Here is an 18,481-nt window from a genome sequence, read left to right as displayed (position 1 = left end):
CAGAAAAGGAAAGTACGGAAGGGAAGGAAACAGAGAGATTTATGACATGTGACTGAAAGTGAGACTGTAACTCATTAATTTCCTGTATTAATTCCTGGCCATTGGTGCTATTTTAGTGCCATTAAGAAAACTGTTCTCAGTAGCTGGGGATCTGCTTGCCATGCTGTGGTTATTAAGGCTCCTTCTCAGCTCCGTTTACTTACCACCTTTAGTAATTACTGTAAATAAAACATGACAAACAATTCTTCTTCTTTGGGTTTTACTGGGATGTGTCACTCTCCAGCCTGGGCTCGGTCTCTGTCCTGTGCACACCCGTGTCAATCAGGAATTGCTCAGCTGTGCTCTGCGGAGAGGAGACTGTTTGCACGGGGAGGAATCCATGACTTGGGGTTGCAATGCTGAACATCACTTAACGCTTAATTTGTAGGCAACTAGAAAATCATAGTGTGCAACTCTGCAAAGCTGAGTTAGGGGCCTAAACTCCCTGTATCATGCATGGGCATCACAGGCACCTGACAATAAGATTCACAAAACCCAGCTCAATAGGCAGGGAGCCATCTGGGGAAATGGCTACACTGGAAACTTCAAAGCGCTGTCGTGGGAGCGCTCCCGCAGCAGCGCTTTGCAGTGCGAGTGTGGTCGCACGCAAGCCCAGGGAGAGAGCTCTCCCAGCGCTCCTGGTAATCCGCCTCCATGAGGGGATAAGCGCCGAGCGCTGGGAGCGCGGCTCCCAGTGCTGGGTGCCTGTCTACACTAGCGCTTTAACGTGCTCAGACTTGCTGTGCTCGGGGGTGAATTTTCACACCCCTGAGCCAGCAAGTTAGAGCGCTATAAAGTGTAAGTGGAGACAAGTCCAAAGGTAGCCAGTGGGAGAGGCGACAAGGGAAGGGTGTCCTAAGCCCTGCCCCCTCTCACTGACAGGTGCCTAAAACAGGGCTGCAGAGGGGCCTCTATGTCTGCTTAGCAACCCACAGACAGGAACCCACCACCTGACATCAGGTGGCTCAAGCGCCGAAGGGCTTGGCTACACTTGCAAACGTAGAGCACTTGGAGTTAAACCAGCCTTTGGAGAGCGCAGTAGGGAAAGCGCTGCAGTCTGCCCACACTGACAGCTGCCAGCGCACTGGCGCGGCCACGTTTGGGGCACTTGCAGCGGCATTGGGAGCGGTGCATTATGGGCAGCTATCCCACAGAGCACCTCTTCGCATTCTGGTGCTGTGGCTTGTGGGAAGGGGGCGGGGGGGCATTCTGAGTTCTGTCCCAAAGCCCCGTGATGCATCGGTTCTCATCCCAGCAATCCCAGTGCTTGCGTGCACAGTTGGCGCCATCTTTCAATGTTTTTTGTACTGCGCACTGTGTCTTCCCTTTCGGTCTGCGGGAATGGAGCCCGAACTGCTGAGGAATATGCTGACGAGTCTCACCAGCACGTCACGTTTGGCAGTTGAGTTACTCCTTAAGATCCAAACGGACAGTGAGGAGTCTTGACTCGAGTAACGCATACGACACGAGATTGCTTGTGACATTCACGGACGTGCTCAGCACCGTGGAACGCCGCTTTTGGGCTCGGGAAAGAAGCACTGAGTGGTGGGAATCACATCGTCATGCAAGTCTGGGATGACGAGCAGTGGCTGCAGAACTTTTGGATGAGAAAAGCCACTTTCATGGGACTGTTGCCGGCACCCAGTGCCAGAGGCGAACAACAGCAGGTGTCGTTACCCGGTGTGCGTCATCCAATAATCACAACGGGGTGGAGAAGCAGAATAGTTTATTTGCAGCTGCAAACAAGGTACAGGGAGAATAGAATCTCAAATCCTGCACATCAGAGCAGGTTATTACACACACTTTTATATTTCTTAATGCTACTGCACTACACATCAGCCAATCAAAACTTTGCACAAATACTCTGCCTTTCTTATATGGGTTACAACAATGTTTATTTCCTGCAACCTCTAACAAGCATTCCTAGCAACTTAAACAACCAGCACATTCTGTCTGGCCTTGTAGCTGTCTCTCCTGTTATCTTTAACTTGGCGTCAGCAAACCTTACACTATAAGTCATTATCTACAACTGCAACACTGTTTTAAGAGCAAAAGAGCTTACTCAAACCAGCCAGGCCTGAATTCTATTAAGGGGGTTGAGAAGAAGCCCTTAGGCCTTCAGCAGGGAGACTTCCTCGACCCTTATGGCCTTCCATCCCCTCTTAACTAGTGGCCATGCCCTGGGGTCTCCAACAGGACTGTGTGAGGAGCTCACCCCCACCCTGCCGCGCAAAGATATGAGATTGAGCACTGCCCTGACAGTGGAGAAGCAGGTGGCTATTGCAATCTGGAAGCTGGCAACTCCAGACAGCTACCGATCGGTCGCTAACCCGTTTGGAGTGGGAAAGTCAACCGTTGGAATCGTGTTGATGCAAGTTTGCAGGGCCATTGATCACATCCTGCTCAGAAGAACCGTGACTCTGGGTAACGTGCATGAGATTGTGGCTGGCTTTGCACAAATGGGTTTCCCTAACAGTGGAGGGGTGATAGGTGGGACACATACTCCAATTCTGGCACCAGCCCACCTAGCCTCCAAGTATGTTAATCAGAAGGGGTATTTCTCTGTGGTTCTCCAAGAGCCTCTGGATCACTGCCGGCGTTTCATTGACATTAACGCAGGCTAGCTCGGAAAGGTGCATGACACACGCATCTTTCGGAACACTGGCCTGTTCAGGAAGCTGCAAGCCGGGACTTTTTTCCCAGACCAGAAGATCACCGTAGGGGAAGTCGAAATGCCCATTGTGATCCATGGAGACCTGCTTACCCATTAATGCCGTGGCTCATGAAACCCTACACACGGAGCCTTGACAGCAACAAGGAGAGCTTCAACAACAGGCTGAGTCCGTGCAGAATGACTGTGGAGTGTGCTTTTGGCTGTTTAAAGGGCTGCTGGCACTCTCTGTATGGGAAGCTGGACCTGGCCGATGACAGCATCCCCGCGGTTATATCCGCGTGCTGTACCCTCCATAACATTTGTGAAGGGAAGGGTGAAAGATTCACTCAGGCATGGACCTCGGAGGTTCAACACCTGGAGGCTGAATTTGAACAGCCAGAGAGCAGGGCTGTTCGAGGGGCCCAGCGCGGGGCTGAAAGGATTAGGGATGCCTTGAGGGAGCAATTTGAGGCTGAAAGCCACCAGTAAAGTTCGGTGCCCTGCACGGGAGTGAAGTGCAGTGGTTCCAATGTTAGTAGGAATCTGTGTTTGCTACACTGACTTGCAGTGCTTGTTGATTTCCTGGGCTAAGGTATCTTTTACTTTATGGAATAATCAAGAATGTTTTCAAAGCCAAAAAATCCATTTATTGAAAAGAAAATTCATTTATTGAAAATAAACACAACTGCTTGGGAAACAGAAAGGGCAAGGGGGTGGGGTGGGGAACGGTACATTCACAGATTTGCGTATGTCCTGTCTGGAGGGCTGTGCAATGAGTGCTGGACTTCTGGCCGGCTGAAATGCCTGGTGATGGGGGTTGAGTGCAGAGGGTCGGGGTCGGAGCTTTCAGGGCTGGGTGGTGAAGCTACAGGTGTTGGAGGCAGCTGGTGGCGGTAAGAACCTGGATGTTGGAGGCAGCTGGGTTGGAGGTGACATGGGGGCACAAGGGAAAGAGTTTTGGGACAAGGGCTGCAGGGGACGGGCACAGTAGTGCTCCGCCTTCATGGCTACGAGCGCCTGGATAGAGTCTGCTTGGTGCTCCACTGTGCTTCTCAGCCGATCCGTGCTTTGCTGCCGGAGCACCGCGCTTTTGTGCCAGCGCTCCTCGTTCTGCTGGCGGATCCTTCTTCACTCTCCCGCCACTCCTACACCTTTTGATTCTCATTACTTGAATGCTGCATTACTTCATGCACCATGTCTTCCTTGCTTCTGCGTGGCCTCTTTCTGGTTCTTTGGAGTCTTTCGGCCACTGATAACATGGACGGCTGAGATCTCAAGGTTGCATCGGTAAAGGCAAAATGCAACACATAACAGAGGCAGCATTGCTCACACCAGACAGAGCAATGATTCCCCCGCACTTAAGGGCAAGCATAGTCTACACAGTAGCATGCATGCAGGCGTAATCCTCCTCACCCCAAGAGCTCGCACCGAATAACTTCCTTCCCAAAATAAAAGCCGCTTACCGGGAACCTCCTCTGGTGTTTGTCCTTCCCCAAGCACCGGCCGCCGTGACTGGCTACCTTCCTCCTGGCTTGAGAACAGCTCCTGGCTGCATGCATCTCGGGATTCTGGGGTGTCTCCCTCCTCCTCAGCACCCTCGCTCCCGCTTTCCTCCTCCTCCTCCTGCCTGATTGAACTTGGCTCTGAAGTGTCCACGGTGGTCCTGGGAGTGGAGGTGGGGTCACCCCCATGTATCACGTCCAGCTCTTTGTACAAACGGCAGGTCACGGGGGCAGCTGTTTGCCTCGCGGGCTTTGCGGTAGGCATTCCGCAGCACCTTCACTTTAACCCTGCACTGCAGTGCGTCCCGCTCATGGCCCCTTTCCATCATGGCCCTTGATCTCTGCCCATAGATATCATAATTCCTACGGCTGGAGCGCAGCTGGGACTGGACAGCTTCCTCCCCCCAAACACTGATGAGGTCCAGCACCTCCCCATTGCTCCATACTGGGGCTTGCCTGGCGCGTGGAGGCAGGGTCCCCTGGAAAGATTCGCTGAGAGCACTCCACGCCTGGCTGAGCAAACAGGACGGGGATTTTCAAAATTCCCAGAGAATTTAAAGGGCGGGTCTGACGGTTCCTCACCTGGGGCAGAGCGCTCTACATGCCTTGCCAGTGTGGACGGGTAGTGAGCTAGTGCGCCCGGGGCTCCTTTATTGCACTGTAACTCGCAAGTGTAGTCAAGGCCTAAAACAGCAGCAAGGGAAAGGTGTTTGAATGATGGCTGCAAATCTCAAGCTGCGCGGAGACCAGCAAAAGGGCAGCACTTCACTCCGCTGAGCTGCAACGTCTAGTAACCACGTTGTTAAACTGCTGCAACGCTGGACCCGGGTAACTAGCTGCATCCGGAGCAGCATCTCTGCGCAGCACAGCTTCCCCGCCACAGCTGAATTCCCTCTCTGTGTCCCCGATGGCGGCTTCCCAGACTGCCCCAGGCCTCCTCCGTCTGTCCCCATATCCCCTCCTGCTGCCGCAATGGGCGAGTGGCCTGAGAGGTCTCTGTTTATCCCACACCATGTACCATAGGCATGCACATTACATTTCATTAGCGTGTGCACCCAGGAGATTTTTTTTTTAAGGCGAACATTGAGCACACAATTTTCCACAATGAATAAAAACAGTAACCTAGTTAATAATAATTAATACGAATAATAATAATAAAATCAACTCATAGAATTAATGAAAAATGTGTGTATCCTGTATAGGAGATTATCATATGAGAAATGAAAATGAGCTTGCTTTGGGATTTTACAAGGCACTTATATCATTTAAACGCATTTGGTACCCTGAGTAATGATAACACTTCTTGCAAATCACATAAATAGGTATCTCATGGTCCCCATCCTTCACCCCATTGCAAAGGTGCAGGTGTTATTGCTGGCTGCCCTAGGGCTGCAGAAAACCCTACGGGCAAAACATATGGAAAGCAGAGGATCAATTTGTACAGAGGGCTGAAGGGGGACTCCCAGAGTGCATTCATTAACACTTAATAAATACATCAAAATTAAATACATTACAGAGATAAGAACCTGTAATGACAACTTTGCTTCATGAGAAGCTCCAGAGAAAGAAGACCCAGAGGGACAGGTTTCAGAGTAGCAGCCGTGTTAGTCTGTATCCGCAAAAAGAAAAGGAGGACTTGTGGCACCTTAGAGACTAACCAATTTATTTGAGCATAAGCTTTCGTGAGCTACAGCTCACTTCATCGGATGCATACAGTGGAAAATACAGTGGGGAGATTTTACATACACAGAGAACATGAAACAATGGGTGTTACCATACAGACTGTAACAAGAGTGATCAGGAAAGGTGAGCTATTACCAGCAAGAGAGAGCCGGGGGTGGGTGGGCGGGGCAGACCTTTTGTAGTGATAATCAAGGTGGGCCATTTCCAGCAGTTGACAAGAACAGTAGAGGGGAAATAAACAAGGGGAAATAGTTTGACTTTGTGTAATGACACATCCACTCCCAGTCTTTATTCAAGCGGAAGTTTGAGGGAGTAATGGTAGGGGGAATCCCAGGGAGACCAAAGGGGCTGGTAGAGGGAGCAGACAGAGAACAAGGGTAGAGGCAGAGTGGGTCCAGGGTTGGCCCAGTCTTCTGCATTTCCGCTGTGGGTGGACACACTGATCTCTATCACTGGAAGAGGGAACAATAGAATGGAATGCCCAGAAGAAGGAATGACTTGAGGACAATTTCCTGAGGGACCCATCCCCTTGCAGAGCTTTTCTAGCTCTGACATTTACATTGCTACATGGTTTGGCCCACAGAAATAAAAATCTGCACATCCTCCATGTGTTTTTGGACCAATGGAAAAAACCAGGTACAATTCAAGTGACTTTTAAAATTCCCGAGGAAACTGAGTTAACAAAATAAATGAGCGTATGAATAACCAGAAAATATACTTCTCAAGTGAAAACCGATCACTGGACTTCTTTGCAAAGACATTGTAAGTTTTCTGACAGGAAAAGCCACAAAGTGTCTGGAAAGGAAGAGGAGATTAAATTACTTGCCTCAGTGGAATTAAATACCCAGAGCATCGCTGGGCCTGTGATGATGACGACCGGGGTTTCCTCACCTGGGACTCCCCCTCCCCATGCTGTGGAGGCACGGCCGGGCAGGTCTGCGGCTGCCAGCAGGACCCCTCCCCAGGTGCAGCTCCCATTGGCCTTGGTGGCCGACAGTCTGGGAGCCTCCTGGCCAAAGAGCTGGGGGCGGGAGGGGGAAGGCAAAGGGGAAGATTGTAGGGAGCAGGGGAGGCGGGGGGCGGGGAGTTGTTTCTGGAGGCACAAAGGGGAGGCTCTCTGGAGAGGGCTGACGGGGGCACAGGGGCTGATGGGGATCTTCCAGGGGGGCAGAGAATTGTGTGGGTCTCTGTGGGGTGGGGGGTGGGAGTGATGGACAGAGCCAGCTGCAGCCCGGGTCTGGTCTGTGGGGGAAGGGAGCGTTGCTATACTCCCCCACCCCCTCCCCAGGAAGCCCCCTCTGTACTGTGTATTTTATACCAGCCCCGGGGTGCCCATCGCTGCTCCTTTCTCCTGCCCCGGCTCCATCTCTTTGTCTGCCCCCACAATCCCCCCCCCATCTGTGTCTGAGAGGGACAGACTCCTGCTGCTCTCTCTGCCTGCAGCTCCCTCCCCCTCCCTGCTGGAGAGGCGCGGTCAGGCAGCTCTGGCACCGCCCCCCCGCCCCCCGCCCCAGCTGGGAACCGGGTCAGCTCTGGGAGGGGGGACGGAGGCAGCGTGCAGAGCTGCCCTGCCTCCGCTGAGACTCTCCGCAGGGACGCTGGGGAGGGGGAGCCACCCCTGAGGTGAGAGCGCCCCGCCCCACCCCACATTGCCGAACCGTGGAGCATGGGCACCGCAGCCCATCTCACCGCCTGTGTATCCAACCCCAGCCTGCTCCCTGTCCCCTGGCTGCCCCCGCCCCTTATCCAACCCACCGGCCCCCCAACCATGAGGCTCCGAGCACCGTTTGGCTCAGGGCGGAGCCAGACATGCTGCCCCGCGGGAGCACGCAGACCCCCCCCCCCGAGCTCTGCCCTGCATTGGGCACACCTGGCACACCCCATGCACACTCCTATGCCATGTACCCTGCAGGCCCCTAGTGCGAGCTCCCCGCACACCAACTGCCCTCGGCCATTGGGCCCCAGCCCTTACTTGGGGGACGGGAGCTTGGTCTCCCTGCAGTCCCTGGTCTCTCTGCTGGGACGGACAAACAGGGGGAAAATGGGAGCAGGCCTTGCTGGGTGTGGTTGTGTGACAGGGTCACCTGCCCCCCTAGGGCCCAGGCTGAGATCCCAGCACATTCCACAGGCCCCTGAGCCGCCCTCAGATGGACTCTCAGCCTCGGTCCGTGTGGTGGTGGGGGACGCACTGGGTCATTGCCCTGGGGCAGCTGCTGGGGGAGGGAGGAGATTTAGCTCCTCACAGACAATTTTAACAGTTCTAAAGCTTCAACTTTTTGAATCTCAGTGTCTAGTGTCATTAAATAGTTCTGGTCTGACCACAATATTGTCTGATCCCCCCAGAACTGATACATTTTTTCACCAAAGCCTCCAGGGGTGAAATTGGTTGGGTCCTTCCTGCTCAGCAAACAGCAGGAGTCACTTTCAGGCAAGGAAACACCCCCCTTGCTGCTGCAGGCGGGGCACAGTGTGAACTCAGGAAACGGAAACTTACCCTGTCCCACTGCCCGGAGGGAGCCATGGCTGCAGCGAGCCCCGTGGAAAGTCTCCAGGAGGAAGCGACATGTCCCATCTGTCTGGAATATTTCACAGACCCTGTCACTCTGGAGTGTGGGCACAATTTCTGCCACGCCTGCATCGCCCAGTGCTGGGAGGGACCCGACACAGCCGCCTCCTGCCCTCAGTGCAGAGAAACTGTGCAACAGAGAAACCTCAGGCCCAACAGGCAGCTGGCAAATGTCGTAGAAATCGCCAAGCAGCTGAGTTTCCAGGCAGCGAAGGGAGCAGGAGGGGGTGGGGTGTGTGGGGAACACCAGGAGGCTCTGAAACTGTTCTGTGAAGAGGATCAAACCCCCATCTGTGTGATCTGCAGAGAGTCCCGGGCTCACCGCGCTCACACGGTGGTTCCCATACAGGAAGCTGCCCAGGAATACAAGGTAGGGAGTTGCTGCCCAGTCTAATGGGTAATAACTTTGGATGTTAATTACAGGTTAATGGTGTGACCCTGTCATTCAGCTGTGTGTAGCCTTCATTGCATGAAAGCTGATTGGGGGAGTTACAAGCTGTGGCTGGTATTACTGGTTGTATGACAGTGTTTATTGTTATTTGCATCCCCTAGAGACCCCAGATGAGATCTGACCTCGATTGTGGGGGCATTGCACAAAACCCAGTGAGGGCCAATCCCTGCCCAGAGCCATTTACAGTCTAACTGGACAAGACAGACAAAAGGTGGGAAGGGAAACTGAGGCACAGTGAGGGGAAGTGACTTGTCCAAGGTGACTCAGCAGATCCGTGGCAGAGCTGGATATAAAAACCTGGTTTTCCAAGGCCCAGTTCAGTGCCCTAACCACTAGCTACTCTACCCCTTTCAGCAGCACTGAGCAGTGATGAAGTGCAGACAGTAGGAGGAAAAGACTGCTCCATACAGGTCCTAGGCGCGGCAAGGAGAGGAGGTTTTCCACTGTGATTCTGAACTCCTGTGCCGCTCCGTGAGGGTTAAACTCAGATGCTGGCGGCCTGCACTAGAGGAGATCACTGGGCTGAACATGGTGTGGGACCCAGAGCACCTTCAGTCCACACCCACAAGGGCTCCAGTCAGAGCAGGTCCATGCCACATGCCACTGGGATCAGACTTACCTTCAGGAAAACTAACCCGTGGGAAGTGCGGACCAGTGCCAGTCTGACCTGTTCTCGTGTGTTCATGGGCAAGGACCAGCCAGCGTGGTTCCGTTAGTGCCACCAGGCAGCCCTTTGAAATCTGCCAGAATCCACCGCTTCTGGGGTCTTTGCTCGGGACTTTGGGGTCGCTACCCAGAGGCCATTGCCAGGGGAAGGGGCTAGGACAGCACTAGGGCAAACCCCAGCTGTTCCTAACACAAGTCAACACATCTAATGGGGTTTGCCCTCGTCCTTAGATCAGTTCTGTCCAACCCCTCCCATCCCCCGGGACACAGGGCTGAAAGTCAATGGAGTTGGACTCCTTTGAGCATCCCAGCCTACATGGCTGCCCCCGGTGGCTTCTGGGATTGGTATCACTGTTTGTTAAATCTTCTCAAAAAACAGCTTTATAGATTCACCGCCATGGGACACCAGTTTTCCACTGGTTCGACTCAGTGGAGAAAGTGGATGTAATAACTTCAAACACAACCCGCCCAATTTCCATAAATAAGGTTTCATTTCCTTGGTGTCTCTGATGTCCTACCTCTAGAAAGACCACCTGTTGTACAGAGTATTGTTGTTGGTCCCGGGATACTAGAGAGACAAGGTAGGTGAAGTAATATCTGCTCATGGCCAACTTCTATGGTGAACAACAAGCTTTCAAGCTTACACAGAGCTCTTCTTCAGGCCTGGGAAAGAGTATGTTCCCCAGAGCTGAGTTGTGTGTAACTTTTTTGCCAACAGGAGCTGGGCCAGCGGAAGGTATTGCCTTACGCACCTAGTGTATCTAGGAAGACTGACTGTTATGTAGAATTTTGGGTGGAAAACACCTCATCCACCCCCTACAACACTGAAAATAAACCCACCAAATCATTTCTGTTTGTCAGGAAAAAATACAAGCCCATTTGAAGACTCTGAGGGAAGAGAGAGAAAAGCTGCTGGGATTGAAAGTGGCTGGAGAGGAGAGAAGCCGGGAGTATCTGGTCGGTGCCTGTTGTTCTTTGCCTGCTGGGACACGGAGCTGGGAGGGATGTTTATTGGTAGATTTCTCTGTGGCCTTGTGTGTGTTTCTCCATGATCATGGGATACTCTCTGTGTGTGTGTGTGTGTGTGCGCGCGCGCCCATATCACAAATGTTCTCTCCCTGGAGAAGGACAACAGCGTCTTCTGCAGGATCTAAGATGCATTTTAGTTAATGAGTTAATTACTACCCCTTGTGGCTTTCACAAAATTTCTCCCAAACCGCACTGACTATATCCCGGTAGACACGGAGACAGCCCTTGCAGAGAGATTGGGCCCAGATGGGAAGCTGTAAGAAAATCCTCTCCTTTGTGATCACAGTGTATAGTCAAGTGTCAGGATGGGAAGAATGGTGGGTTTTGAACCTCAGTCCACAGAGACTCTCATGACAACCCAACCGCTCTCCAGAGCCAGCGGGGGAGAGGCTAGTGGAACTCTGGCCCACCAGGGGATCTGCCTACGAAGCTCCTGATTGGAGCAGACGTTCGGCTGCACGAATTACGCCAGCAGGAGTCACGGGAAGTTGTCCAAACAACTGAGTGAACTCCCGATCTGCTGCTGGACTGGACCCTGACTCTGGCTTGGCCCTGGCGTTGTTCCTGACTCAGGTTTGACCTGCAGTACTGCTGTCTGACTTTGGCTTGACCCTTCGCGTGGCTGCCTGACTCCGACCCCAGTCCTGATCCCCCGTGTGACTCCAGACACTGATTCTGGCTCAGCCTTTGGCATGTCTTCTGAGCTTGACTGTAGCCCCAACCCTTGGTAAATTCCTGACTTTGACTCCAGCTCTGACTTCGGCTGTAGTTCCTGACTTCTGACTGCAGCTCTGAGCATTAGGCCTGATGACTCATGGCCTGGTCTCTGCACAGATGTGTTAGAGATTGTAAAGAAACTCTCTCTTGTAAGACTGTATGAAAGGTCATCAGGCTCCATCCATGTTCCTGACCAGCCCTTTCCTTATTTCTTCTAGAAACAGACAGAAACCGAGAGGCAGAGGATTGTGTGTGAATTTCAGCAGCTGCGGCAGTTCCTGGAGGAACAAGAGCGACTCCTGCTGGCCCAGCTGGAAAAGCTGGACAAGGAGATTGTGAAGATACAGAATGAAAATATCACCAAACTCTCAGAGGGAATTTCCCATCTCAGTGAGCTGATCAGTGAGATGGAGGGGAAGTGTCAGAAACCAGGAAGTGAATTCCTGCAGGTGAGACTGAGCTAGAAACATCCCAAATCCCAACACAGGGACAGGACAGCTCCTGAAGTATGGGCACCGGGGTCCAGCAGTCAGAGATCTGAGTGTAACTCAATGTGTGCATTGCTGAAATGTGAATGACTATTGTTCTTTGCAGACTCACAGACACGTTGATATTAGAGCTGGAAAAGCCCCATTATCTCAGTGAAACCATGGCCCCGGGGCCAGGGCAGGGCTGATTTTCCCTGTGTTTGCAAAATCCCTTTCTTGGAATCCCAAGTGTGTGTCAGGTGGTACTGAGATTTTTTTTTAATCTCTCTCTTCTCTCTCTCTCCCCTCTAGGATGTCAGAAGCACCTTGCGTAGGTACGTGGCTCTCGCTCACTCCCACACATACTTGGCAATGCTGGGGAAGAGCATGGAGATGATGTTTGCACCGCATCTCCACAGCAACATATGTGGGGATTTTGGAAACAAATCTCTCAGATAAACTTCATCCTGAGGTTCTCACCCTGGTACAGAAGACTCTGGAATTCTCCATTCAGTGGGAAAGACTGACCTCAAGTGTTTCCTCGAGATGTCACATCCCTGGGGGAGTGGCTGCCTCAGGATTGTGGGGATGGAATATGGGCCTGTCACTACTGGGGCCCTGCTTACCATTCAGCCCAAGGCAGCAGTGGTCAAGAGTCTTTCCCACCTGAGTCTTTTCCGGCCTGAGCACTGTTTGGAGACCTGTGTGGAATGAGCTGTGGAGGGGGGAGTTGGTGTCTCAGTTTAGTTCCTAGTGGACAGATTTCTACAGCACTTTACATCGGAACCTCCTGTCCCTCAGAGCAGGGAAGCCAAGGAGTGAATTGGCCATGGAGACTCAATTCCCCTTTTGTCCCCAGAGCTGATCTCACCAGACCAGAGTTGAAGAATATTAAGGAGTCCTTAGAAGGGAAGGTTGTACGGCCATGGGCTGTGTTGCACCTGCTCTGAGGCTGGGAGAAGTCGAGGAATTCGAACTCCAGGCCCATTAGAGCAGCGACTCACGAGCCAGAACTTATCATGAGTCAGACAATGAAATATAATCACGTGAAATTGTTTCTCTCTAGGTGTGAGAAGGGGAAGTTCCAGCAGCCAGAGGAGATTTCTCCTGAACTGGAAGAGCATGTCAGCAATTTCTCCCAGAAAACTATTGTGCTAATGGAGACTCTGAGGAAGTTCAAAGGTACCCAGAAGGGATCTAGGACTGGAAATTGGGAAGAGCCTCTGAGACTGTGGGAAGAGAATGGTGCTGGTCAATTGGTTCACACTTAGAGGATGCTTTTATTTAATTGCTGGGTGAGAAGGCCAGACATTTGGGTCCAAGACACAGAGGTTGATTAATTCAAACCTTTGTTTGCACCAGAAACATGCTTTTCAATGACAGTTACAAAGTAAGAAAAGACTCGTAGACTTTAAGGTCAGAAGGTACCATCATGATCCATCTACTCTGACCTCCTGCACTCCTCTCAAGTGGGCCTCTCCGGTCCCTCCAGCTCGTCCGAGTACTCAGTTGCTGGTGGTCCTGGTTGCTAGAGTCCGTCGTCCCGGTCAGGTTTCTCCTGGCCCAGGGCTTCCCCTGGGTCGGCAGCAGGATCTGGAGGGAGCAGCCTGTGTCTGGCTCCCTCCCTGGTGCTGCGCTCATGGGGCAAAGGGCCCCACCCTTTGTACTTCCTGTCCCACCCCTCCCTTTCCGGGGATTGGCGTAAGCTTGGTCTGGCCGCGCCCACTCAGGCTGAGAGGGTGGCTCTTTACCTTCTGGTTCGGAGGGAAGCCACCCTGGCTCCCTACAATCGGTAAATGATACGTGCCCCAGATGGCAGAGGAAGGCAAAAATAAACCCGAGTCTCTGGCAATTTGATCTGGTGGAAAATTCCTTCCCTATCCCAAATATGGTGGTCAGCTGGACACTGAGCATTTCAGCAAGACCCAAAAGCCAGACACCTGGGACAGATTTCTCTCTAACTCAGAGCCCTCCCCGACTCATGCCCCATCACCAGCCATTGGGGTATTTGCTATTTGCCATCGCATATAGAAAGAAGTGCTGGTCACTTCCCTTCTCCCGGGCATAGGTGGGTCATGGGGGATCAGGAAGCTCTAATTACCCCTTACAATGTCTGGAATATTAGACACATCCAAACTGCATATTTACTAGTTCTTTTCCAATCACCTTTGAGTGGTATGAATATTAAGTACCTTATATAGGTCAGACACTACACATGCATGAACACATCATTGGCAGGGCTTTTTTTCTTCAAGTTATTTTCATGTTATTGTTCTCTTCTCTGATTGGTTTATTACCACTGATTATGCACACGCCACTTTCACAGTTGTCTCCACACAGGGGGTATTGGACTTTGCTAACTTCTCTGTGGCTGGATGCACAGCCCCCCTCAGCCTAGCTCCAGCCCCTCAGTGCCGACCCCACTGCACAGCCCCCCTCAGCCGAGCTCCCTCCAGCCCTTCACTGCCACCCCCCACTGCACAGCCTCCGTATACTGCACAGCCCCCCTCAGACTAACTCCAGCTCTTCAGTGCCACCTCCATATTGCACAGCTCCCCACAGCCAGCACTAGCCCCTCATTGGTACCCCTCCCCCAGCTGCACAGATCCCCTCAGCCTAGCTTCCCAGGATCAGCAGGGATGAGGGACAGTGGGAAGCCGCTTCTGGGAGTCACGAGAGGTGAGTCCGTCCCCCCGAAGAATTTGTTCTGCCCTGGCCCCTGCTCACAACAGGCCCACAGCCAGAGCTTGTCCCTTTGTCCTGGTCAGGAGACAGAGGAGGTTCCCATCGACCCTGGCATCACCCCTGCCCGGAGAGGGGTGCCCTGGTCACAGTGAGGCGATGGGAAACCCTGCGCCACTGAGAGACCCCCCTCTTATGCTTCACACATCCTGTGACATGACGGAGGATCTCCCATGTAAGGGACACAGACAGGGGAGAGACATGGGGTAAGCGGTGTAGAGGTGGGACACACACACACACTCTCATCCTCCCATCAGACATATTATTTAAACAAGAAAAAGAAAAAAGTAGTGACAACAATGCACTGAAATATGCTTTTAGGAGAAATATTTATTTCAATGCCCCCATCCCACAAAAAAATATTGACAGCAGCAGTGAGGGATATTCAAAAACACTCACCTGAGTTGAATTTATTACTATTATTATTGTTTATTATTTATTAACGAGCTAAGTTATGGTTTTTTCAGTGTGGAAAATTGTGTGTTATTTTACGGGTTGAATGATGACTGAATGACGACTGAATGACATAACTCCCTGCCAATGTCCGCCACTAACTCCGGTAATTTTGTCAAGTCTCCGTCGCACAACACGATGCTGCCTGACCCCTGGCCAAAGTGGGTAAAGTTACTTTTCTGCCAAAGTCTTTGTATGATCTGGGTCTAGGTTATGACAAAAGGCCGTGAGTGAATGAAACAAACCAACCGGAGTTTGAAGGGTGGGAGGGGATGAGGAGGGGAAAAGTAAATCTCTCTTTCAGATTGTGTGTCCTGGGATGGTTGTGAGGCTGAAAGGACATTGGTTCCATTGCTGGGAGATATCTGAATGAGAGAGGAAGTAGAAGGTTTCAGTTAGTTTCTATTAAATGCCTGAGTGTGTCTCTGGGCCTCTCGATCTGTTTCTCTGTCATGATGAAAACACAGTTCTATGCGTTCAGAGTGGGGACGCTGTTATAAATACGAAAGTCTGAAATCTCGTCTCTTTTCTCCTTTCCCCCGCCAGACACTCTGCCCTCTGCACTGGAATCCCTAGGAGCACTCAGACAGGGTGAGTTTGCAGCTGGAGATTGTCTTTACATTAGGAGAAAATTCCAGTGAAAACATCTTCATGAGATTATAAGGAAAGTTACCAACCAAATCACCAGTGACTGTGGCACACACAGCCCTAAAAATAACCTGTTCACAGTGAGGAGATCCAGGGGCACTGGAACATGGGGGGCCAGGGGGCCAAGCTCACCCTCTTTTGAACATGGGCATAGTTTGGGGGCAGGGGGCCGTGTTGGCCCCCCAAACTGCAAGCCTTGGGCAGGCGTGGAGCATCGCAGCATTGGCTGTGCTTCATGGAGGGGCGGCTGATCAACTGCGCCCTGTGTAGTGCAGCTTCTTCCTGGTGCTTGTCCCTCTCAGTGGCCCCACCCCTGCTCCTGTTCCCCCTGGACCATACACCTGCCCTGGGTGGTGCACGCCGGAGAGTGGACATGGGAAGGTGGAGGGTCAGGGGCTCTCCATAGTGGCCAAGGCTCCCATCCTGGCCAGGGGCAGGGCCTTGGCGGGAAGATGAAGAGTGGAGAGTGGGCAGGGCCAGGGAGAGGGCAGGGCCACAGGTGGTGTGACCTAGTACCCCCCTCCCCAACTTCTGCCAAGGTGCCCGAACACCTGGGGAGATCCCAAGATGACATCACACAAATAATCCTGACACCAACCTGAGTGCTGAGTTCATGCCCATGCTAATGAACAGAAACACTCTCCCTGAGCAGCACCCAAACAGAGCTCAATGCCCTGAGGACTGACACATCCCTCTGCTTTACCCCGGTGCAGGGGGTCTCCCCATTGCTCTTCTCCAACATCCTGCCTTTCCTCTGGGCAGGGCTGGGCTCTCCCATTGGAGCTGCTCCCTGCTTCCTGGATTGGGGCGATCCTCTCCCTCTGATGCTGGCAGCTTCTCCCTTCTCTCTGGGCTGGGGATGGGGCTACCTCACTGAATGCCACCTCCTACTCTCTGGTGTTAATCAGCTCTTCCCCAATGCTGCATCTTCCTCTCTCTTCCCAGCCGTGGGAGTGGAGACTGCATTAGAGGAGGGAGATTTCCTCTGGGCTTCAAAACTGTACCTGCTTCCTCTGCTCCCTCCCCACTAAAACCTTTCTTGGTGTGTCTCTCCTGCTGGGAATGGAGCAGAATCAACAGGGGTAGCTGGGAGCTGACGGTTATGCAAGCAAATGGGAAATTAATGAAGTGGGTCTCCTTACAGAGACTGAGGAAGTGCAGTGACATCCCCGCTCAGTCTCAAGTGCCCAGGACAGAGGCAGCTCCCTGTGATCCAGGCCTGTCCCAGCCAGAACAGGGCTGCTGGGGAGATTGAGAAATGGTCCCAGCCTCCCCCAGGGCTGAGCTCTGCCTCTAAAGCTCTGATTCTCTCTCTCCCCAGCGAATGTGACTCTGGATCCAGACACGGCTCATCCCGACCTCGTCGTGTCTGAGGATGGGAAAAGTGTGAAATGGGGAGAGACACGGCAGCATCTGCCCAACAACCCTGAGAGATTTGACACTGAGCCCTGGATGCTGGGCTGTGAGGGATTCACCTCAGGGAGCCATTGCTGGGAGGTGGAGGCGGAGGTGGAGGTGGGGGGTGAGGGATCCTGGGCTGTGGGGGTGGCCAGAGAGTCTGTGGGGAGGAAGGGAGAGATCATTTGTCGCCCTGAGGCGGGGATCTGGGCTGTGCAGTGGCGGTGGTTTCAGTTCCGGGCTCTCACCTCCCCTGCGACCCCCCTGTCCCTGAGCTGGGCCCCCAGCAGGATCCGGGTTTGTCTGGACTGTGACCGGGGGCAGGTGACATTTATCGGTGGTGATGACGAGGCCCCGATCTTCACTTTCCCGCTGGGCTCCGTCCCTGGGGAGAGAATCCGCCCCTGGCTCGAGGTGGGGCCGGAATCTCGGCTCCGCCTGCGTCCCTGAGACCCACAGCAGGGCGGGAACCGGAAATCAGCCTCTCTAGCCTCATGGACCCCAGTGTCTATGACCTTGGAGGACTCCCATCGACCCAGCCCCTGGCTCCTCTTCTCTATGAGCCCTGGAAGCTCCTTCCCTTCCCTCCCTGCAGCCCCCTGTGGTGGGAGGGGGAGGGGGAGGAACCCCTGGGGCTGCAGGAGGGGCAGAGGGGCCCTGAGGGGCAGAGGTGGGGGCTGGGCAGGGACCCAGCATGAATCAATCAGGGTTTGGGGGGCTGGGGAGAAGCAGCAGCAGGGAGCGGTTTGTGCAGATCTGTGGGATTGGATCTCATGGGGTCTCCCAGCCAGAGCTCCTGCCCCAGGGGCCCAAGTCACCTTTCACTGTAACAACAGGACAGCTGGTAACCCTGTAACTGTCAGAAAAGGGGGGGAGGGGGAGATGGGTGGAGATTGACAAAAAAACCCAAACATCATATAACCTTAAAACAATCGTCACTGGGGCAGTCTCATGATTTTTTTTAAAACCTCCTGAGGTTGGCAGCACTGGGGGAGGCAGGGACAGGGTGGGTTGAACCAGAGGGAATTAGAAGAAGCAGGAAGAAAAATGTGAATGAAAATAAAACAAGAATAAAGGGAGTGTCTATGAGAAATGGTGGAAAACAGAAATGAGAAGAGTGACAGGAAAATGTCCCTGACAGGGGAACCAGCCTGGGGGCAGCAAGAGGGGAAGGGATAAAATCAGGGGAAAGAAGGGAGCAGCCATGGGGGATGATCTGTGACAGGGAGGGGAGGAGAGTGGGAGAGACACAGGAAAATAAACAGGGATCAGAAGTGAGGGTTAAAAAAAATGAGTAGAAAGGGACAGTATGGAAGGAAAGGAGCATGAGAGGGACAGAGATTTATTCAAAGTTACTGAAAGTGACACTGTAACTCATCAATTCCCTATATTCATTCCTGGACAACTGTACTGTTGTGCCATTAAGAAAACTCTTCTCAGTGGCTGGGGAGCTCCTGGCCATGCTGT

The 18,481-nt window shown here is 52.8% G+C and overlaps 1 protein-coding gene across 2 annotated transcripts; it reads left to right on the top strand.

Moving 5' to 3' along the window:
• The first annotated feature begins 8,323 nt into the window (after positions 1 to 8,323).
• Positions 8,324 to 18,480, top strand: LOC102933023 (zinc finger protein RFP). Of its 2 annotated transcripts, none has more exons than XM_037913681.2 (7): positions 8,324 to 8,813; positions 10,422 to 10,574; positions 11,525 to 11,755; positions 12,086 to 12,108; positions 12,840 to 12,955; positions 15,515 to 15,559; positions 16,938 to 18,480. In XM_037913681.2, exons 1-7 carry the CDS (start codon positions 8,397 to 8,399, stop codon positions 17,462 to 17,464), a joined length of 1,512 nt encoding a protein of 503 aa, XP_037769609.1. In that variant the 5' UTR covers positions 8,324 to 8,396; the 3' UTR covers positions 17,465 to 18,480. The 2 variants fall into 2 exon arrangements, with proteins under 2 accessions (XP_037769609.1, XP_037769610.1); XM_037913682.2 differs by having other exon boundaries at positions 8,397 to 8,813; positions 10,422 to 10,517.
• The last annotated feature ends 1 nt before the right edge of the window (position 18,481 follows it).

The sequence above is a fragment of the Chelonia mydas genome, chromosome 14, assembly GCF_015237465.2.
Source record: "Chelonia mydas isolate rCheMyd1 chromosome 14, rCheMyd1.pri.v2, whole genome shotgun sequence".
In the NCBI taxonomy this organism is placed as follows: domain Eukaryota; kingdom Metazoa; phylum Chordata; order Testudines; family Cheloniidae; genus Chelonia; species Chelonia mydas.
This window is presented reverse-complemented; position numbering and strand designations above follow the sequence as displayed.